Source organism: Rhinatrema bivittatum, chromosome 3 (assembly GCF_901001135.1).
Source record: "Rhinatrema bivittatum chromosome 3, aRhiBiv1.1, whole genome shotgun sequence".
Classification (NCBI taxonomy): Eukaryota; Metazoa; Chordata; class Amphibia; order Gymnophiona; family Rhinatrematidae; genus Rhinatrema; species Rhinatrema bivittatum.
Genome location: NC_042617.1, coordinates 196,781,519 through 196,804,728, shown reverse-complemented (window position 1 = coordinate 196,804,728; position 23,210 = coordinate 196,781,519). Strand labels below are relative to the sequence as shown.

Below are 23,210 nucleotides of genomic sequence, written 5' to 3'. Positions count from 1 at the left end.
CATGAGATTTATCTATTAAGGGATCAAAGATAAGATTGAAGTTGCGCTGCTGACAATAGGTCCCGATTGCAAGTTCTGGAGTGTATTAGGCTCATAAAAAAAATCAAGACAAGTCATAGTGATTGGGCGCATACACATTGCAGAGAACCAGGTACTTCCCCCCCCTCAAAGGGCAGTTGAGGATAAGTAAACGGCCTCCTGGATCACTTATGGTCATTTCAACAGAGAGGGAAATAGCTTTGTTGACTAAGCTGGCAATGCCAGCCCTTCTGGACCCAGAAGAAGCCCTGTGCACCTCCCCAATCCACCACCTTTGGAGTTTGCCATACTCCACATTATTCAAATAAGTTTCCTGGATCAGGGCAATTTCAGCCTGGTGACATTTCCTAAGTTTAAGAATCTTGTGCATTTTAGTAAGGGAGCCCAGCCTTGTCCTGTTCTAGGATACAATTCTAAGCCCCATCTTACTCATAGGAATATTTTGAGAAAATGACATCAATAGCATCCATTTCCAGTCAAGAGAGGGCACCCCAAGCCTAGGGCAACCACCTGCTTTAGCATTCCCCCAGCAGAACCAATACTGGAGCCTGACCTCTTCAGATAAACTACCCCCATCCCTATTAGAAAATAAACCCCTCCAAGCAAATTGCCCTAACCCCACTCCCCAATCTTACCAGACAACCGTTTATTCCCCCAACTGCAAACAGCCTCTGTGAGAATTGAGGCACCTGTATGATGCTGTGTGCCTCCCCACCCACCACCCCAACATCCAGCATTAATATAAAATAGGCACAAAAATGAAGCCCATCCCAGGACTAACAATCCCAACAGTGACTGAATTTTAAAAAGTATCCCCCCCCCCCCCACAGCTTATAAAGATTATCGTCGCTTTTATCTCTGTTCCAAGTATATTGAGGTTCAGTAGTAGCGTCAGGGTAATCAAAGTGCATCCCAAGCTCCCAACATAAACCCACTCACGTATACACAGGCTGATTCAATAAATCTGTACGGAAAATGAGTGCTCAGTGTTGAGCGCCCGCATTCCTAACGCATGCCCAGCCACCTCTCCTGGGCCCATGATCAAATATTTAAATGAGGGGTCATGCTAAAAAGAAGGTGCTAGGGATAAATATGCAGCCCTAGTGCCTCCTTGGCAGTGGGTGCACAGGCGACGTAGCTGTTAGCGGGTTATGTAAACGGATGTTCCATTTTACAAGTGTGGGTTTCCTTAACCTGTGTCCAGCCATGGATTAGGAAAAGGGACACTCATTAATTGAACGTCCCTTTTCCTAACGTGACCGCCGGCACACTTTTAAAAAATATTATTTTAAAAACATTCTCGTCCTTTTGTTCCTCCAACTTAATATCGCCACGATATTATTTATTTATTTATTTATTTGAAACTTTTATATACCGGCATTAGTAAGCATACATCATACCGGTTCACATTGTAACTAATAGGCTGAAAATACAATCAACGGGGAGGGGAAACAGGAAGGAATATACATAGAGCAGGAAGGTAGGAATTAAAGTATATATATTATATATATATTAAGGCAGAAGAAGTACAGAAATGGAGTATTTTTCTGATTTTCTGTACACATTTTGGGCTACTCAGAAATTAACACCTTCTCTAGGTAGGCATTAATTTCTGAAGGTAAAAATGTGCATGTCAGGCGCACATCTTTTTTTTTTTTTTTGAATCTAAAGAGAATAGCTAATAGCCTCAAAAACATGCATTTGCATGTGACAAACACTATTAGTTTTGTGGGTGGGTTGGACACTTGTTTTGGACATGCTTAATCCCCTTATAAAATGAGAAGTTGTGGACACGCGTCCAAAACCCGCCTCCAACCATGGGTTAAACAGTGTACTCGACTGAGCATCGGCCCATCAGTCTTTTACTCAGATAATTATCTTCCGTACAACAGCTGAGCTAACAAATTCCAGAGTATCTGGGCCAGCACTCAGCAATGCAGAAAAAAAGATGAAAGCAACAATGAGAATCCAAAAAGTGAGAGTTCCAAACTGGGTAGTCGGGGTTCCTCAGGTGATTGTAGAAACTGCAGGCGAGTTGTAGGGGACTGCTTTTACACCATGTGTAATCCTGAGTTTGGCAGGGTATTGAAGTGTGAAGCGAATCTTAAGACTGTAGAGTTTGCTGCAGATGGGGTAGAAAGCTCTATTTAGCCTCACCAGCTTAACTGAGTAGTCTTGGAAAATGATGATTCTCCTTTCTACCACTGCAGGCTGTAGACCCTTGTGAAGCACCTATAGTATCGCCATGTTTTGTACATAATTTAAAAACCATGCGATGACAACTCTGGGCAATTCATGATTGTCCTGACAAGGGTCTATTAAGTGGGCACACTTGATAATCAAAGGCCCAATGGCATCAGGGAGCTGAAGCATAGCCGGAAACCAAGTTTCCAAAAATTCCTTCAGTTCATGGTCTAGCAAGGTCTCTGGCAGGTGAATGAAAGACAGGTTCTTGTGGCATGCTCAGCTTTCCAGGTCTTCTATTTTAGCCTCCAGCTCTTCTGTGCATATCGTGATGCCATTCACCGTTGCAGCCAAAGCACATGCACTGTACTCAGGCCGAGACCCACTGTTCTACGGCATCGAGACTCTTTGTAACATTCTCCATCACTTCTGATAACACATCAAATTTGACAAAGATCTAGTCAAATTTTGCGTTGGGCTTTGCAGCCAAGGCCCAAGTCACCATTTCCAGAACCACCTCGCTCAAAGGCCCAGAGTCAGCAGGATTGGGTGATAACATCACCTTACTCTCTGCCATTTTAGGGTCTTTGTTTTTTTTCTTTGTCATTCCTCACCGCTTTACTGCTCCTAGCCACACCTCAGGTAAATAGAGCACAGCACCAACCCTCAATTATTCATATTAAGGCCAATTTGGTACTAGAAAAGCCCAGGTGATTTGGCTTTGCGGCACAGAGGCCTGAGGAGCAAAGCCAAAGCACTTCTGACTCCGCTCACAGCATGACGTGACCACCCTTTTTTTTTCTTGCCTCCTTCCAGAAATGTGGACTAGAGGCAGCATTTAATGTTTTTTCTTTAGTTCATTTGCGACATTTCTATTATGGTACCGTGTTTTCTTATGGCTTAGCTATGTAAATCTCTTTGAAAATGCTAATAAAAAATAAGTTTCTGCTGTAATAAAGACTTTTCACTATTTAGGAATATTTTGACATTGCAATTCTTTTTCTCAAAAGGATCTAGCAAATATTATGTATGCACTTTGTAACTTCACACTATTACTATAATGCCCTTTATATCAGGCTCCCAAAAATTTAGCTTTGGCAGTTATAGCTTATTCAAAATTTGGCAGCTCATCTACTATTGAATTTATATTTGAATTATCATATTACTCCTGCACTGAACAAATTATGTTGGTTAGCAGTGGAATTTCATGTTGTGTTTGATTTATTTTTATTTATTTATTTATTTATTTATTAATTTCTATACCGGCTTTCACGACCAGAGGTTGCATCAAGTCGGTTTACATTTAACAAGTCGTGTAATAAACATAGAACTAGGGTAATTGAACTGGTGCAGAAAATAATAGTTACAATGAACAAGGAAATTACCAACTGGGATAGGAGGAAAAAAGAGAAATGGGACAGGAATATTTACATAGTAAAACGCATTTACAGTGAATATTTACATAGTATGCAATAAAGGATCAGTGTCTAGAGGATGTCGAGGGCTAAATGAAGTCAAGGAAGGGGTGGGGTATGGGATGGTGGGGTTTACACTAGGATAGAGGGAAGAAGGAGGTTAGGGGTGACAATTGGTGGTTGAAAGGGAACCTGGATCAATCTGAACTCTGGTAGGCTTTTTTGAAAAGCCAGGTTTTTAGTCTTTTCCTAAAAGTAGGTAGGCATGGTTCCTGGCGAAGCTCTGAAGGGATGGAGTTCCATAGGCGCGGTCCTGCTGTGGATAGAGCTCTGTCTTCGAAAGATTTGTGTTGGAATGTTTTGGCTTTTGGAACATGAAGTGATTCTTTGTAGTGTTCTCTAGTTGGTCTGACAGAGGTGTGTTTCTTGAGTGGTATTTGTAGATTTAATGGTGCGAGTTGATGTATGACTTTGAAAATGGTGGTAATAGATTTGTACATGATTCTGTAGTGAATGGGAAGCCAATGAAGGGTTTTCAAGATGGGGGTGATGTGGTCGAATTTTCTGGAGTTGGTCAGAATTCTGGCAGCTGTGTTCTGCACCATCTGAAGGGGTTTTGTATGAGCGGCAGGGAGACCTAGTAGAATAGAATTACAATAATCCAGCTTTGAGAAGATTATTGCTTGTAGAATTGTTCTAAAGTCTTGTGAGTGGAACAGTGGTCTGATTCTTTTGAGGATGTATAACTTGTGAAAACTGTCCTTGGTTGTTTGGTTTATGAATGATTTAAGGTTTAGGCGGTTATCGATGATTGCTCCTAGGTCTCTTACGTGCGAGGTTTGCAGGTTGGCTGGTAGGTTTGTGGTGATGTTGTTGTTTTCGGGTGCTATAATGAGGAATTCTGTTTTTGAGGCATTTAGAATAAGGTTAAGACTGTTGAGGAGGAGTTTGATTTCAGTCAGGCATTTGTTCCAGAATTCTAATGTGTTTATAATGGATTTTTTTATGGGGATTACGATCTGTACGTCGTCTGCGAATAGGAAGTGTTTCAAGTTTAGTTTGGTGAGGAGGTGGCAGAGTGGGAGCAAGTATATATTGAAAAGGGTGGGGGAAAGAGAGGAGCCCTGTGGAACCCCTAGTGAAGATGGATGGTACTGAGATTCTTTGTTATGGATTTTAACCTTATATCCTCTGTTTTCCAGAAAGGTTTTGAACCAGTTCTGTGCAGTGCCTTGCACTCCGATGTTTGCCAATTGGTTTAGTAGAATGTGGTGGTTGACCGTATCGAATGCCGCCGAAAAGTCAAGTAGAATTAGAAGGTAGGCGTGTCCTTTGTCTAAGCCGGTTAGGAGGAAGTCTGTGAGGGAGAGTAGAAGCGTTTCCGTGCTTGCTGCTCTGCGAAATCCAAATTGGTTGGGGGACAGTATTTGGTGATCCTCAAGGTAATTGGATAAGAATCAAGGTAATTGATTCTTATGTAGACTCTGAGTTTTAAAGAAGGGCAATCCAGAATATTTATCTAATTGTTTACATTCTTATATTCCAACTCAGTCACTTAGGTCATAAAAAAATGTACTACTGTTTCCTTCATTTAAGGAAATAAAACTAGTAGAAACTCAGAGGCTTTTCCAGGAATGGATCCTACATTGTAGAATACCCTGCCAAACTATCTGTGAAATTTTTCAGATTATTTCCTTTAGAAAACTGTATGGCTATTCAAGCTAGTCTTTCCTGATGTTTGATTAGGTTCTGTAGCCATGATGGTTTATTCCTTTGTATTTTTTTAAGTTTTATTATGTGACTGTTTATTTTATTGCTGTGTGATGGTTTTATAAAATATTTATATTGCATCTATTGTAATCTTTGCCTTGGGCCTTAGAAGAATGGCAAATAAGAAATCTAACAAATAAAATGTTCAGAAGAAACGTAAGAAAATACTGAGAGGGTGTTAATATCTGGAATACCCTACCAGCAGACATTGTGGCCACCAGTACTATAAAAGAACTTAAATATATTTGGGACAGCCATAGAGCACAGTGGGAGGACCGGGTGTGTAGAACTAAGCAGAAGAAATGAGGGATAAGCTTTGAGTGTTTGTTCGATGACATGACATTTTAAACAGCCAATGAGGACAGAATGCAGTATGGCAATAGTTTTAACCCTAGCATCAATGAGCATGTAATGACAATGTTGCAACCAGTTCACTAGGATTTGGTGGCTGTTTGGTGGTAAGACATGGGAGAGTGGAGGGAAAGGGCAGCAGCTGGGTTTGGATTAAGCAGGGAAATTGTAAGAACCAAACAGGAAGATAAGGACTGAAACAGCCTACCTCAGGTGGCGGAGGCCTGTACTGTAATGGAATCAAAATGTGAGGGAGAAATACAAAGGACAATAGTAAGAAGAGAGTTGAATAAATAATATGGTGGGAATCTTGTGTTTCAAACATGGGAATTTAAATACTCCTCTATCCAATACGGTAGAGAACCAGACCAAAAGACCAGCCCCATTGGTCCTCCTAGTAGCATAGTAGATATTGTATCTTGATTTTATTGTATAAGAATGGCCATAGGTTTTGCCTGACATTGCAATATGGGTATGACATCACAAAGCAGGTTCATGTCAGGATCCAAGGACATGTGATAATATAGATTCATGAAGACAGCCAGACATGGGGGTGTAAGAAAAACTGGAAGCACACAAGTCATTCATGAAAAATCTTCAAACCTGCCAACAAATGGGTTCAGTAGAAAGAGGTTTGTACTCATGTCTTTAATTTAAAGAATAGTACTGGTGTCCAAGCCATAAATTTAATTTTTAACATAAAATCATACAAAAGGCACACTTTATCCTTAAACAGATTACAAACTAACAGTTTAAAAGTGCTTAAACACCCCAGAAAATGTTATAATCCACAAATATTGACAATTTGTTTTATATAATACTTTTTATATCCTTGCATTTAACTTTCTGGGGAGGCAATTTTGATTCCTGCTTTATTTTTAAAAAAGACTGCATCAATAAATGTCTCTGCCAACAAATATGATACCTTGCAGTTATGCATAATAAAATATCCATGCCCGTAGGTGAATTGATTTTTCCCCCATGCTTAAAAAGTAGGGGAAGGTCAGCACTTTAAAACTGGTTCCACTTGCACAAGGTATGGATATGCTTATGGTTCCATTGTTTGCTGAGTTCCTTACAGGGGAGATAAAGGATCTGAAATACGGTAGGTCCGAGATTCAGTTTCAGACAGAAGAAAAATTTCATATAAAAGATGCCCCAGAGGAGGGTTTAGTGTTCAAAGAAGAGTGTTTTTCTTGTATGTTGTCCACAGTTTTCTCCGAGACCTCGAGCAGTAGTGGGACGAGTACTGGCACAGCATAAATGTCACCAACAGGGAGAACATTCCTGTAATAGAAAGATATACAATTAAATACCAACACACTGGAGTAGAGAAAGACATGTTGTTAATGCACTGGGCTTAGAATGCTGACCTCTTCTTACACAAATCCTTGGTTCATATTTTAATACAGAAAATATGATTTGTCTTTTACAAAAGGGTTTTTACACCTAAACTGCATGTGCAATAGGAGTTCTTCTAATATGTAGTTTTCCAGAGCTTTGAGAGATGAAATAATTTTTCATTAAATTGTTTTGACTTCAATATTGCAGCTACAAGAGATATTTATTTAGGTTTATGTTCCGCACTTTTTTTCCACTGCTTCAAAGCAGATTACATTCAGGTACTGTAGGTATTTCCTATCCCCAGGGAAGCCCTCTTACTGTAGGTATTTCCCTGGGGATAGGAAATACCTACAGTACCTGAATGTATTTCTGAGGCTCACAATCCCCAGAGGGCTTACAATCTAAGTTTGTAGATAAGGCAATGGAGGGTAAAGTGACTTGCCCAAGGTCACAAGGAGCGACATAGACCACTGCTCTAACCACTAGGCTACTCCTCCATATGATTTTTGGATAACAACTTACAAGGGATCCCTTTATCCTCAAACTAACCTTTGTTAAATTCATTATTTGTTTTCTGAAAATCTTTTTATTGGTTATCCAAAATTATACAGAATATCAATGAAATCTCAATTGTAATGCAGACTAGGAAATAAATTCCTCCAGATTTTGTTGGAACTCGTGACTGGCAATTAGTTTGTATACTGCCACAATAAATGAAGGGCTATGGTTCTTTATGAATCTTGTAAACAATCTTGTCTAGGAAATCTGATTCATTCTGTAAAAGTACAGAAGCATAAATGTTTGATTACTATAAATGGTGTTTTCCATAGATAGCAGGATGAATTAGCCATGCTGTCTGGGATGTCCTCTGGATGGCTCGGGGCAGAGCTTCTCTCAAAGAATACAGACCTTGCTCTGTCCAGCTGTTCCTGCAAGATTGTCCCAGTCTCCTTAGTTGATAAGATAGTCAGCAAAGTGTAGTGAAGACAAAGGCTGTCCATGGAGGAAGGCAGGATCACATGGCTAATTCATCCTATCTACGAAAAACACAGTTTACAGTAAGCAAACTTGTTTTCCCGATAAGCAGGCTGAATTAGCCATGCTATCTGGGAGGCTCCAGCTTAGGGTTGCTATCATGCACAAACCTCTGATTCAGTATTTGGAGGAATGACACAGTCATTTGCTGTGGTTAGTTCTTAAGTTGTGTGTGCACAACCCACAGATCCTGTGGACAACCGAAAGCTCTAGTGGCATGATGCAAACCTGCTGATCTCACCGAGGCATCTGAAGCTGCTTGCTTGTCTAGACAATAATGAGATGTGAAGGTATGGAGAGAGCACGATGTAGCTCCTTTGCAAATGTTCAAAGGCACGTTATGAAGATGTGCAATAGAAGTTGCCGCAACTAAGCTGATGTGCGATGACTCTGGATGGGAGTCCTGTGCTATTCAGTTGCCCAGTCTTCTAGTCTCAAATTCCTTCTGCAGTTCCTTGAAGTGTGTTACAATGCATTTTTGTGTTGTTTACTTCCTCAGGTCAAAGATGCAAAATTTTGACAAAACACGTATCCAACTTTACTGTTAAGTCTCTTTAAGTACTACTTGCTGGGAAAGTTGGGTTGAGAGTATAAAGGCTATTCGATATCTGACTAAAGAAGTCCATGATGCTCCGATAGTAACAGAGACACCTTAAGTGGATGCAGGTCTTCACAATGAAGCACAATGTCTAGCAAATCAACTGTTGGACTTCAAGTTTTTAATATCAATTGCAGTATAGTATGACATACAATTCAGGTTAATACAGCAAGAAAAGCTATGCAAAGCAATGATACTGATGTATTAAATGCTACCATACTCATGAAAAAATACTTTGAGTTCATCACCTCCTACAGAGAAAGCAGAGTTGCTTACCTGTAACAGGTATTCTCACAGGACAGCAGGATGTTAGTCCTCACATATGGGTGACATCACAGGATGGAGCCCAATCACGGAACACTTCTGTCAACGTTTCCAGAACTTTGACTGGCACCCACTGGGCATACCCAGCATGGCACGGACCCCGCAGACAGCAGGGGCCCCCCCTCAGTCTTGTCTTATAGTAAAAGTACATGCGAAAAATAAAATAAGAAAACAAACCCAACACCGTGAGGTGGCGGGCGGGTTTCGTGAGGACTAACATCCTGCTGTCCTGTGAGAACACTTGTTACAGGTAAGCAACATTTGCTTTCTCACAGGACAAGCAGGATCGTAGTCCTCACATATGGGTGAGGACCGAGCTGAGGATGCCTGAGCAATGCACCAAATGTACCCAACGGCGTGCAACAGGTACAACTGGGCTGTCAATTTGGTTAAAGGGCATACTGAACCTTAATGGGTCGTGGAAGGGTGTTGGTACATTAATTCGCAAACAAGTTGCGTAGCACAGACTGGCCGAAGATGGAATCTTGTCTGCCAGCCTTGTCTAAGCAATAGTGAGCTGTGAAGGTGTGGAGAGAGCTCCAGGTAGCAGCTTTACGAATGTCAGCAAGCGGCACAGAGCGTAGGTGCGCTACTGATGTCGCCATGGCCCTGATAGTGTGCCTTGACACGATCTTGTAGCGGAATGCCTGCCTGCTAATAGCAAAAGGAAACACAGTCCGTTAACCAGGAGGAGACGGTCTGCTTTCCCACAGGTTTACCCAATTTGATGGTATCGAAGGAAACAAACAATTGAGTGGATTTCCTGTGGATGGCTGTACGGTCTAGATAAAATGCTAGAGCACGAAAATGATAAGGGGAATGGAACAGCTCCCCTATGAGAAAAGACTAAAGAGGTTAGGACTTTTCAGCTTGGAGAAGAGACGGCTGAGGGGGATATGATAGAGGTGTTTAAAATCATGAGAGGTCTAGAATGGGTAGATGTGAATCGGTTATTTACTCTTTCGGATAATAGAAAGACTAGGGGGCACTCCATGAAGTTAGCATGTGGCACATTTAAAACTAATCGGAGAAAGTTCTTTTTTACTCAACGCACAATTAAACTCTGGAATTTGTTGCCAGAGGATGTGGTTAGTGCAGTTAGTGTAGCTGTGTTTAAAAAAGGATTTGATAAGTTCTTGGAGGAGAAGTCCATTACCTGCTATTAATTAAGTCGACTTAGAAAATAGCCACTGCTATTACTAGCAACGGTAACATGGAATAGACTTAGTTTTTGGGTACTTGCCAGGTTCTTATGGTCTGGATTGGCCACTGTTGGAAACAGGATGCTGGGCTTGATGGACCTTTGGTCTGATCCAGTATGGCATGTTCTTACGTTTACAGTCAAGGGTATGCAGAGCCTGTTCTCCTGGATTCGAATGGGGCCTGGGAACGAAAGTGGGTAGTATAATGGATTGATTGATATAAAACTCCGATACTACCTTAGGCAAAAACCTAGGGTGAGTGCGGAGTACTACCCTGTCATGCAGAAGTTTAGTGTAAGGTGGATAGGTGACTAAGGCCTGTAATTCACTAACTCTGCGAGCGGATGTGATCGCCAAAAGAAAAATCACTTTCCAGGTGAGATAGCGGAGATCACAGGATTGGAGAGGCTCAAACAGCGGTTTCATGAGTTGCCTCAAAACCATGTTAAGGTCCCAGGAGGGAGCCGGAGGGTGCAGTGGAGGTTTTAGGCGGAGCAAGCCCTTTAAAAAGCGTGTTACAAAGGGTTGTACGGAAATGGGTACATCCCCAACACCTTTATGGAAGGTGGCTACCACACTGACATGTACCCTGATAGAGGAAGTTTTCAGGCCTGACTCTGACAGGTGCCAGAGATAGTCCAAAAACATCTGTATGGAACAAGTGAAGGGGTTGATGGACATGGAAGTACACCATACCGTAAACCTGTTCCACTTAGAACGATAAGACTTTCTTGTTGAAGGCTTTCGTGAAGCTACCAGGGCACGGGAGACCGTCTCTGAAAGGTTAAGAGGTTGAAGTATTAACTTTTCATCATCCAGGCAGTCAGAGACAGGGCCTGGAGGTTGGGGTGACGCAAGCACCTGTCATTCTGAGTGATCAGAAGTGGATCCTTCCCCAGAGGCGAACTGATAGTCCTGGAGTATTGGAAACCAGACCTGGCGTGGCCAGTGAGGGGCTATCAGCATCATCAGTTCCTTGTTCTTTCACAACTTCATGAGAGTCCTGGAAATGAGTGGAAATGGAGGGTATGCATAAAGGAGACCGCTGGCCCACGAGAGGGAGAAAGCGTCTCTTGGTTGTAGATGTTGGCTGCGAGTGAGAGTGCAGACTTTTCCTACTTTGCGGTTGCAGATTGACGCAAAGAGGTCTATGCGAGGGTAACCCCAACGTTGAAATATTAATTCCGCTACTGTGGGGTCGCGAGACCACTCGTGCGGTTGGAAAAGTGAGACTCAGCTTGTCCGCCAACACATTGTCCACTCCTGGCAAGTAGGTGGCCCTGAGATACATTGAGTGGGAAAGGGCCTCCGCCCATATCTGTGCAGCTTCCTGACATAGAAGGTATGAGCCCGTTCCCCCTTGCTTGTTGATGTACCACATGGCCACCTGGTTCTTGGTTTGAATCAGGATAACCTGGTTGGAAAGGTGATCCTGAAAAACCCTTAGAGCATATCTGATTGCACGAAGCTCTAGGAAATTTATTTGGTGTTTGGCTTCCTCTGGAGACCAGATACCCTGAGTTTGTAGGTTGGCTACGTGTGCACCCCAGCCAAGGTTGGAGGCATCTGTTGTCAAAGTTATTTGAGGGTCTGGAACCTGAAATGGAAGGCCTTGAAGAAGATTGGATTGGTTTGTCCACCAGGCCAGCGATAAGCAAAGCTGTTTGGTGATGTGGACAATGGTAGACATTGGCTGAGATGACTGAGTCCACTGTGATTTTAGAGTCCACTGCATTATTCTCATTGCAAGGCGAGCCATGGGAGTGACATGCATAGAGGAGGCCAAATGACCCAGTAAGACCAGAAAATCGCATGCAGTTGAATATTGTCGAGACTGCAGTCGATGGGCCAGAGAAGCAAGAGTGAAAGCTCAATCCCGAGGCAGGAAGGCTTTTGCTTTTGGAGTGTCCAAGTCAGCCCCTATGAACGACAGGGTTTGAGAAGGAACTAGCCTGGATTTTGGATAGTTTATGAGGAACCCTAGGGAGATCAGCGTATGCAAAGTGAGATATAGGCACGTCAGTGTAATTTGCTGAGTGGGAGCCCTGATCAACCAATCGAGATAGGGGTAGACGTGGACACTTTGACTCCTGAGAAAGGCAGCTACCACTACGAGGCACTTGGTAAAGACTCATGGGGCAGATGCTAGGCCAAATGGTAACACTCGATATTGGAAGTGTTATGGGCCTACTAGGAACTGCAGGAATCTGCGATGTGATGGAGTAATTGAAATGTGTGTGTAGGTGTCCTGAAGGTCTAGAGAGCAGAACCAATCTTCCCTTTGGAGAAGGGGAAGAAGAGAACCCAAGGTTACCATTTTGAACTTTTCTCTTTGTAGGTATTTGATTAAGGTGTGAAGATCCAGTATTGGGCGAATACCACCTGACTTTTTTGGTATTAGGAAATATCGGGAATAGAACCCCTGCCCCTGTTGGGATAGGGGCACTGGCTCTATTGCTCCGGACTGGAGGAGGAGGGAGACCTCCTGCTCCAGGAGTGATGAGTGGTTGGATGTTCCCCTCGTCAGCCGAGGTGGGGAATCTGGTGGAACAGAGAGAAAATTGAGGTGGTAACCTTGAGTTACTACAGCGAGTACACACTGATCTGTGGTGACTGTGTGCCAAAGTCTGGAGAAGTGGCACAATCGGCCTCTGACGGGAATAGCCGGAAGTGGAGGCTGGGTACTGCTCTTTAGGAAGGAGTCAAAAGCCAGAAGCTGGACCTGGCTGGGGGGCTGGCTGTGACTTCTGTAGTCAAGGTTGCCTGGATTGGCCATTTTGGTAAGGCTTAGAAGGCCGACCCCTGGATGCCGGGGATATCATCTCCTTTGCCGATAGACTTGTCTCTTGGAGTCTCTCCGAAAAGATCTTTTGGAAGAGGAAGAGAGATCAGAAGGCAGTAAGGAGAGCTGGCGCAGAGTCTCTTGGTGGTCCTTGAGCTGCGCCACTGCTTCTTGAATCTTTTCACCAAAAAGATTATCCCCAGCACAGGGCAAGTCAGCTAACCTGTCCTATACTTCTGGTCTGAAGTCTTTAGCCAGGTCCATCACCTCGCACTAATTCCTCCCACCGAAACTCTGTAGGCGGTATCAAAGATGTCATATGCAGCCCGTACTTCATGTCTGCCAGCATCTAGGCCTTTTTTGTGCTATGGCATGAAGCTGGTCCTGGAATTGCAGAGGTAAGGCTTCAGCAAATTCCTGAATCTTCGTGAACAGGGACCTGTTGTATTGGGACATGTACAATTGGTAGGAAGCAATGCGAGAGATCAGCATTGAATACACGTCTTCCAAATGCATCCAAGAATTTTTGTTCCTTTCCTGGAGGAATGGAAGAATGAGGTTTGGAGCGTCGTGCCCTCTTTTGGGCTGACTCCACAACCACTGAGTGATGATCTAATTGAGTTCTCTGGAAGCCAGGGGCTGACTGAACTAGGTAGGTGGCATCTGTCTTACGGTTGACAGGTGCCACAGAGCATCTTTAAAAAGTCCAGAAGAATTTCATGAATAGGGATAGACATGATTTCCTTTGGAGCATCGAGAAACTGGAGAAGCTCCAGCATCTGATGCCTAGAGTCCTCTTCAATCTGAAGCTGGAATGGAACCGTTTCAGATATTTCCTTTACGAAGTTGATAAAGGACAAGTCCTCTGGAGGAGAACGCTTCCTTTCATCAGGAGGAGAGGGCTGTGAAGGCAGATCATCAATATCCTGGGACGAATCATCGGTTCAAGGATCGTAAGACTCATCACCAGCTCCCATATGCTCATCAGAAGGGAGTAACAGTGTTATCCTGGAAGGCCCAGGCCTAGGCATCGATGGCCTCGAGGCGAAATCGAAGGCATCGATGGGGGCATCGAAGGCATCGATAATTGTGTTGGTGGCAGCACTCCGGAGGGCGGCATGGAGGTCGGTATTTCTTCTTCTTCTTCCGATGACAAGGGTATCGGTGATGAAGGAATTGGGCCCATCAGTTCCCTCTGATTCACCGGTGGAAGGGCACCGTTTAACGCATCCATTCTTGCCAATAACAGTGCAAGCGCCGTGGGTATCAGATCGGTGGCGGCTCAGGAACCGGCACCGGTATCGATGGAGGTTTGAACACCTGGAGTGCCTTACCGATGGCCTCTTGGATCATCCGATCCAATCCTCACGGAAACCTGGGGCCTGGATACCCGGTTCCGGAGTAGGAGGCAGCACTGGCATAGCTGGAGGGTCCACTGGTGATAGAAGGGAGTAACGGTGTTATCCTGGAAGGCCCGGGCCTAGGCGTCGATGGCCTCCGAGGCGGAATCGAAGGCATCGATGGGGGCATTGATAGTTGTGTCAGTGGCAGCACTCCAGATGGCGGAATGGAGATCGGTATTTCTTCTTCTTATAAGGGTATCGGTGATGAAGGAATTGGGCCCATCGGTTCCCGCGGGTTCACCGGTGGAAGGGCACCAATTAACGCATTCGTTCTTGCCAATAACTGTGCAATCACCGTGGGTATCGGATCGGTGGCTGGCTCAGGAACTGGCATCGGTATCAATGGAGGTTTGAACCTCTGGAGTGTTTTACCGATGGCCTCTTGAATCATCCAATCTAATTCCTCATGGAAACCTGGGGCATGGATACCCGGTTCCGGAGTAGGAGGCAGCACTGGCATAGCTGGAGGAACCACTGGTGAAAGTGGAGTCGCGGCTCCCGGCACCTGTCCAGGTGGGGGAACGCCTCAGTGACCCAGAGACAGAAGAGGATGGGGCCTTTACTGTACGGGACCTTTTTGTCAGTGGCTCAGACGACGTTTATGCAGAGGGTTTACCTGTATTGGTGGCCTGAGCTTTCCGATGACGGTGTCTGTTTTTCTCGATGTTCTCCTCTGTCTTTTTCCTGAGGAGAAACAGAGGGGGTCAACACCCGCGGAGTCGTCTAAGCCGGTTGGGCAGCAGCGGGTTCCCGGTGCTGGCGCGAAGTCGACGGTACTGGTTCAGATGACATCGAAGCTATCGATGGAGTCGGGGTTTGTGACCGAAAGAAGTTCCATCTTCTCCAGCCTAGCCTTGAGACCCTTTGGTGTCATCTGGGCACATTTGGTGCAAGTAAGGACATCATGGCCGGACCCCAAACACATCACATAGACCGTGTGAGGGTCAGTGATGGACATTGTTCGAATGCAGTTGGGTCACAGACGGAAACCCGATGCCATAGCCTCGACAAATTTAATCGTGGTGTGGTCAATGGCCGGTAGGCTGCGAGAGAAAAACTTGACGGGAATCGACTGCAATCAAGTAAAAAAAACTTACTGTTCGACCGTGGAGCAAAAGTATCGATAAAGGACCCCTGTGGGTTATAACTTTTTGATAAAGTTCCTTGAGGAAAAATTCCTGTCAGGAATCTCTGAAGAGCTCCTTAACCCGCGTGGCTACTGCTGCATGGAAAAAAGAAGACTGAGAGGGGACCCCTGCTGGCTGCGTGGTCTGTGCCGTGCTGGCATGCCCAGTGGGTGCCAGTCAAAGTTCTGGAAGCTTTGACAGAAGTTTTTCGTGATTGGGCTCCATCCTGTGATGTCACCCATATGTGAGGACTACCATCCTGCTTGTCCTGTGAGAAAATGGTTTTATAAATGCAGTTATCACAGCCAAGCAGATGACAAAATCTCTTGATGTCAAAACAACTTTCAAGGAAGCTCAATGCAAACGTTGCAAGAAAGGGTAATTTGAATATGAGGATTATGAGGAGGATTGCGGCAGTCCATAAGAGACATTCAAACATGATTTCTTCTATATTCTTGTCGACACAGCTCACATTTCAGTTGAACAATGATTTGAACTGCTTGAAGCTCATAGAAGTATATGGGGATTTTTGTACAATTTAAATAAACTACTAGGAAAAAAGGAACTGTACAATTGGTGGTGGGGTGGAGGGGAATTAGGGCCGGAGGGTACTGGAAGCCAATAGTAACAGGTGGGAGAGAAAAAAAAGGGGAAAAAAATGAATAAAGTGCGTAGCTTGCTGGGCAGACTAGATGGGCCGTTTGGTCTTCTTCTGCCGTCATTTCTATGTTTTTATGTATTTTTATGAAATTCTCTGCTATGGTGAACACTCTAATGTTAATGGCATAGAACTTTGTGATGAGCTGATCCTTTTATGTGATATGTTACCCCACCCCCCTGGAAAATATTTCCCATGAGAGGTTTTGCTGTATATACATAATATGAATATAAGTGATGCCTTTTCCAATATTTGGGTAGCACTGCAAATCCTCCTGACGCTTCATTACAGCTGCAAATAGCAAACGTAGCTTCTCAAAATTAGAACTAATCAAAATGTACCTATGGTCTACGCTGGTAGATGAAAGGCTCTCCTCACATGACATGCTATTTATAGAGAATGACACTGCTAAAGATCTTGAGCTCTCATTTGCTGTGGAGCAATTTGTTGAGATAAAAGCTCACAAAGTCAAGTTTTGTTTGGCCTGGCAAGCCCAGTTTCACTCATATCTTTGGTCATGGAAAGCAGAGGTTTAAGTTCGCCAGGAATCAAAAGTACCAAATGTATGGACTGATGGAGAATCATGAACTAAAGGAGAATCTGCATCAACACTTCTTTACAGCCAAATTCATGGACTGGAAACTCTAGCAAGTTCTACGATTCATTTCTTTTTTGAAATGTGAATTTTGTTTTGTTGTAGAACAGGTGACTGAGAAAATTGTTTTGCAAAATTACGTTTTAATTGTATTTGGCCTATGTAAACATTTCTTTTTTTTCAAATTAAACTAAATGCAAGTACCAAAATGCTTGTTTTGTCTGTTATGCATATTTAGTAGAAATGTCTGTTTCTCGGGGGGTGGGGGCGCCATTAACAAATTTCACCCTAAACCCGGCCTTGAGTGGAAATCTTGAAAACTAGACTGTCAGCACTTGAGAGCTGCAGTTTTCCCTGGAGTAAAGTATTCAGTAGTTTATCTATCTATTAATGCATTTATATGCCGCATTATCCATGATTTTAAGTGGCACACATTTATTTATAGGCCGCTTAAACCAAGGCCCTAAGTGGCGTACATAAATACATTCATAGATAAAACATTAAAACATACAATACAGAGGAAAAACATTTTAAAGTAATATACATAAAACACTGAAAACATTAAATAAAAAATACATTAAAACAATCTGAAATAAAATACATAAAATGAAAATTAAACCACAGGACTTAAAACAGAATATAGTTGGGGGAAGACAACCCAGAATGCAGAACAAGTCCAACCGCAATGAATAAAAAAATTTAATAAAAACAATACAAACCCATGCATGACTCATAACTACCTGTACTGATGAGTTACTAGTCTTGATAGGCCCTCAACTGGATATGTTGGGTTAGTCATAAAAAACAAACAAACCCCAAAAAACAAACATAAAAAACCAAACTGTTTTGATGGGCCCAATTCCTTCATCACCGATACCCTTGGTATATGTTGACATTGGGACAGGGACCCAATGTCAACATATACCAATATCTGTGTGATAAGGTTTCAGAATGTCTACTTTGCATAGGGGTACTATGACCTCATGGTGCTTGGTTGCTTTAGTGGTACCTGCTGCCTCAATGTACTGTGTTTTCAGTAAAAGGAATGCAAATTTTAGCAATGAAATTTTGTACAAGCCCATGGCTCCCTACACTGAATAGCAGCTAGCATTATACCACATTTCTGTTTTTAAAACTCTGAACAAGGCAAATTACTTCTTAGTTTTCCCTGAAGCTCTCCTCTACTCTTTCAAGGCCTACTCAGAATCTGTCCTTGTCTTATGCATTACTTTAATACCAAGAGGAGTAGTTGTGAGGCTACTGCATGACGACAGCAGTGGGCAGTCACAACTCGTACTGCCTTATAACCCTTCTCAGAAGCTGCAGACAGAGCTTCCACAGCAACCACAACTCTTCGCAGAATCTAGCAACAACTGCACAACTGAGCACAGTCCCATCACTGAACAGCAGACTGTTCCCCATCTCCCTCCCTTCTAATAATAAAAGCAATCCAGTTTTTGGCATCAAGGTTATACATGGGTCAACATTAGTTCAGAAGTTACTAAATACGTAAACTAGTCACCTGTGTTCACATGTAGGGAAAATCACCGTCAGGAGGTTTACAATTACAGCAGCTCCTATAACTCCAACTGCCACCACCTCCATGATGCTGATATACAGAGGGAGGAATGCAAGCCAGAATGGGCACAGCTCTTTCCGCAGCTCTTCCACCCACTGGCACATCACCTGCAAACAAAGAAACACAAAAATCATCTGATTAGCAGCGTGGTGCTGGGCTTTTTCTATTTTTATTTCTCCTGCAAAACTCAGTTTCTTCCACATATTCATCTGCTTGAAACTCCTATCTGAAACCTCCTACCCTCTTCCCAGAAGTACATAGAAACAACGGCAGAAAAAGACCAATCGGCCCATCCAATCTGCCCAACAAGCTTCCACACTTATTTTCCCATACTTATCTGTTTCACCAACTACCAAGTTCAGGGCCCTTGTTGGTAACTGTTTGATTCAAATTTCCTGCCATCTTCTGCCATTGATGCAGAGAGCAATGTTGGAGTTGCATCAAAGGTGAGCATAAGGCTTAATAGTTAAGGGTAGTAACCACCGCATCAAGCAAGTTACCCTGATGCTTGTTTACCCAGACTGCACAGATCAATGCCTTGTTAGATGTTGTCTGAATGTAAATCCTGTTTTCAACTTTGGAAATCAGCTAGTGTTGCCACTTGTTGTCAGAGGATGTGGTTAGAAACATAGTGTGGTTGGGTTTAAAAAAGATTTGGATAAATTCCTGGAGAAGTCCATTAATTGCTATTAATCAAGTTGACTTAGGGAATAATCACTGCTATTACTGGCATTGGTAGCATGGGATCTACTTAATGTTTGGGTATTTTTCAGGTACTTGTAACCTGGATTGGCCACTGTTGGAAGCAGGATGCTGGGCCTGATGGACCCTCAGTCTGATGCAATATGGCAACTTCTTATGGCAAACTAGTTGCAGATTAGCGTATCAGGGTTGACCTGGCTCAAATGGCAACCCTACTGACAGCTGCTTACAGTGTGGTGGGAACCTGGAGATTTGCCATGTCCAGATGTACTTTGCACAGCCAAGGACAAAAGGTGCGAGGCAAAACCTCCAACTATGTTTATAAATGCCTTCCTTGTCTATTTCACTAAAAACGTCTCTGATGTACAAGCTGGTGATTCCATCACTGCTATTTCAGTGCTGAACACTGCACCTCGAGCCACTGCTATGCTATTGAACCATTCCATATTTGTACACGTATATAGTTTGGTTTTTTCTGTAATTTAAATTTTTGATTCCATAAGCAATACAAAATATAATTAACAATAATTGATTTTTTTGTACATAAATCATGGAATATGTACAATGTTTTTCCCTTCCCACAGTCCCCTCCACCCCTTCCCTACTTACCAATTCAAAAATTTAAAACAAAGATGATTCACATCTAAGAATCAGATGTGTCACTCGCTGAACTATCTGCCTCCATGATATATATATGGTTTCCAGATTTTCATAAATTTGTAAAAATTGTCCAATCATATTGCTGTTAGTTTGCCCAAGTAGTATATAGAGAATAATTTCCTTTTAACCTTGAAAATAGTTTGACAATCCACCTGTTTCTAATTTGTAGCAATCACCATTCATGCAGCTATTAACAACTTGAGAAAACAGTATTTGCTGATATTTGTTGAGATCTGGACGAGGAAAGGCTAAACAAAATCATGGATCTTTAGGTACCTTACAATGTAATAGTTCATTTAAGTAATGCATTACATTGTCCCAAAATATGGATATTTTTATACAGCTCTGCCAAATATGGAATACAGTATCTTCATGTCCACATTCCCTCCAACATTTGCCAGATATTTTTGGATAAATCCTTTGGAGTCTTGTCGGAGTCAAATACCAACGGTAGAGTAATTTATATCCATTCTCAACCAAAAGGGCTGAAATGGAGCTCCGCCTCAAAGAACTAAAGCAGATATCCTACTCCGCCTCCTCCAAAGGATCACCAAAGTCAGTTTCTTAGGTCCTAAGAGGTGTGGGTTTAGACTTGAGGTCCCCCAACAGGTCAGTATATAATTTGGATATCAATTTCGTGCCAGGCTAAGAGGAAAAACACAGACCGTCGAATAATGATTTATCCCTTATTAGATATGATTTAATATGACTAGAATTCACATAGTGGGTTATCCTTAAGTAAGCAAAATAATCTTCCTGGCTCAAAGAGAACATATCACAAAGTTTATGAAAGCCCAGCATCCTACTTGCATCCCATACTTGGCCAATAAGTTATAACCCTAAACTTCTCCAATGTCGAAATATACTAGATGTTAGCCCTGGTGGAAAATCCTTATCACAAATTGGTGTCCCTGCCGAGAAAATACGAGTGCCCAAAAATGTCCCTTTCCACTGATCCCATATTTGTAAGGTGTGCCTCGTATAGGGGGAGATTTGAGAAGGTAATATTCTACAATGTTTAGGAAGCCAAAAATGACCCATAATGGGCACATTACTAGCTTGGGCTTGTTCGATAAAAGCCCATTGTTTACTTTTTTCACCTTATACCAATCTACCACTGATTTTAATTGTGCTGCAACATAATATTTTTTAATTTTGGGAATTCCCAGTCCACCCAACGCTTTAGGTTGATATAAGACATGTCTTGCTACTCTCGGTGGTCTCCTTTTCCATATAAAACTGAAATTCCAGGCCTCTACAGTTTTCAAAAATGCCTCTGATAACTCTAAAGGCAACGTATGAAAAAAATATAAGAACCTAGGTAGGATGTTCATTTTAATAGAGTCAATCTGCCCCAACCACGACAAATTATGTCTATTCCACATGTCTAAATCCCTAAACACAAAATCAGCCAGGGTTTTATAATTTAGGGGAACGAGGTCGGCTCTCTCTCTGCTCAATTGTACCCCCAAGTATGTAACAGATGTATTTGCCCATTTAACTGAAAAGTTTCTCGCAATTGTACTTAAACAACCTCTGTTAACCAAATAGACATAAGTTCTGATTTATCAATATTAATTTTAAATGCAGATACTTTGCCGTATGACCACAATTCCATCAATAGGGCTTGCAAAGAGTTCATGGGATTACTTATGGTAAAGAGAATGTCATCAGCAAACATGGAAATTTTATAAGATATGTCCCCCACCAGAATCTCTTCAATATCCATGTTGGCCCTAATCCTTGTAGAAAATGGTTCCATCACCAAAGCAAAAAGTACTGGGGATAAGGGACAAACTTTTCTTGTGACACTCTGCACTAAAAATGGTGCAGAATAACCTCCATTAATCTTAACGCTCACTTCCGGTTGTGTGTACAATTTCTTAATCCACCAAATAAAATTGATGCCCAATTCAAATTTTTCAAAACCTCGGAATAAAAATTCACAATGAACACTGTCAAAAGCTTTTTCGGAGTCTACTGCCATCAGGACTGAGGGAATAGACTGATGACGCGCCCACCAAATTAAATCCAAAATTATCCTTGTCAGACGCTATACGCCCAGGGATAAATCCTTATGGACAACATTAGGTAATAATTTCCCTGAATAGTTGACCAGAATTTTTGCTAATAACTTAAGGTTTATATTAAGCAAAGATATAGGGTGATATGAGCCACAAAAAGTGGCATCTTTCCCTAGTTTAAGTAATACTGTAATGCCTACATTTGTATGGGGGGCTAACTGCATCTCACCCAGTAAAGAATTGAATGTTTTAATTAACAATGGGACTAAACTGATCATCAAAAACCTTATAAAATTTACCTGTATACCCATCTAAACCTGATTTCCCCACTTTCAATTCCTTTATAGCTTGTAAAACTTCCAGTTCTGCAAAGTCCCTATTCAATAAATACTGTTCTGTGTCGATATGTGGATGCTCAACTGTAGATAAATATTCATCTACTGCAGCTGAGGTATGGATGAATCCTTTTTATATAAATTGGAATAAAATTGTGAAAATCGCTTTCTAATATGGGTTACACTTTATAAAAATAAGTGCCCCCAAAATCTCTAATCTTGAGTATTTGGTTCACAGTTTGGGATTTTAAAGATTGGGTCAAAAGTTACCCAGCTTTGTTCCTGCCTTCAAAATAGCATTGTTTGGTTAGATTTAGCTGTGAAATTTCCGATATGTTCAATTGTTGCAGTTCCTGCCTTGCTTTAAGTAACATTTAGATCTATAGACCTTTTTTGTGTTTTATGATTATACTCCAGGATTTTGATTTGAGCTTATAGATTAAGCCTAATCTTATTTTCTTTTTTCTTATAGTTTGCCTGGCAATCAGATGTCCTTGCAATACTGCCTTAAGACCTTCCCACAGTGATACCACTGAAATATCATCATCATTAAGTTTTACATATTCCTTGATAACGCCGTGTAAATGTTTACAGTAATCTGTATCTTATAATAAATCTTCATTAAATCGCTAGAAATGTCTCCCCATGTTGTCTTGTTGCAAAAGTATATCGCAGACAATAGGTGCATGATCTGACCAAGTTATTGAGCCTATGTATGTGGACGTAACTTTGGATACCAATAATTTATCTATTAAACACATATCAATTCAGGTGTAAGAATCATGTGGTTTGGAGTAGAAGGTGTAATCTCTCTCATTAGCACGTAAAAATCTCCAAATATTACCCCAACTTTACCCATTAGTGATGTCAGACTTGAGTGTTATGAATGGGAGTAACACTTTTCCCTACTGAGGTGTCAACATACGGATTCAGCACTATATAAAAGTCCCCTCCAATAATGACAGTCCCCTGTGATAGTCTCTAACTTATCATGGAGTTCTTGAAAAATGTAAAATGATCTACATTGGGACCATAAACACTTACAAAAATATATTTCCCATTGGGGGTAGACAATTGAAAAAT

At 42.1% G+C, this 23,210-nt stretch overlaps 1 protein-coding gene across 1 annotated transcript in view; it reads right to left on the bottom strand.

The window, feature by feature from the left end:
• Positions 1-6,426: 6,426 nt before the first annotated feature.
• Positions 6,427-23,210, bottom strand: part of GINM1 (glycoprotein integral membrane 1) — a 71,615-nt gene continuing 54,831 nt past the window's right edge. Inside the window, exons 7-8 of the mRNA XM_029594069.1 lie at positions 18,350-18,513; positions 6,427-7,046 (exon numbers count right to left, since the gene is read on the bottom strand). Coding sequence (XP_029449929.1) covers positions 6,902-7,046; positions 18,350-18,513 — 309 coding nt within the window. The 3' untranslated portion in view covers positions 6,427-6,901. The remainder of the gene's footprint in view (positions 7,047-18,349; positions 18,514-23,210) is intronic.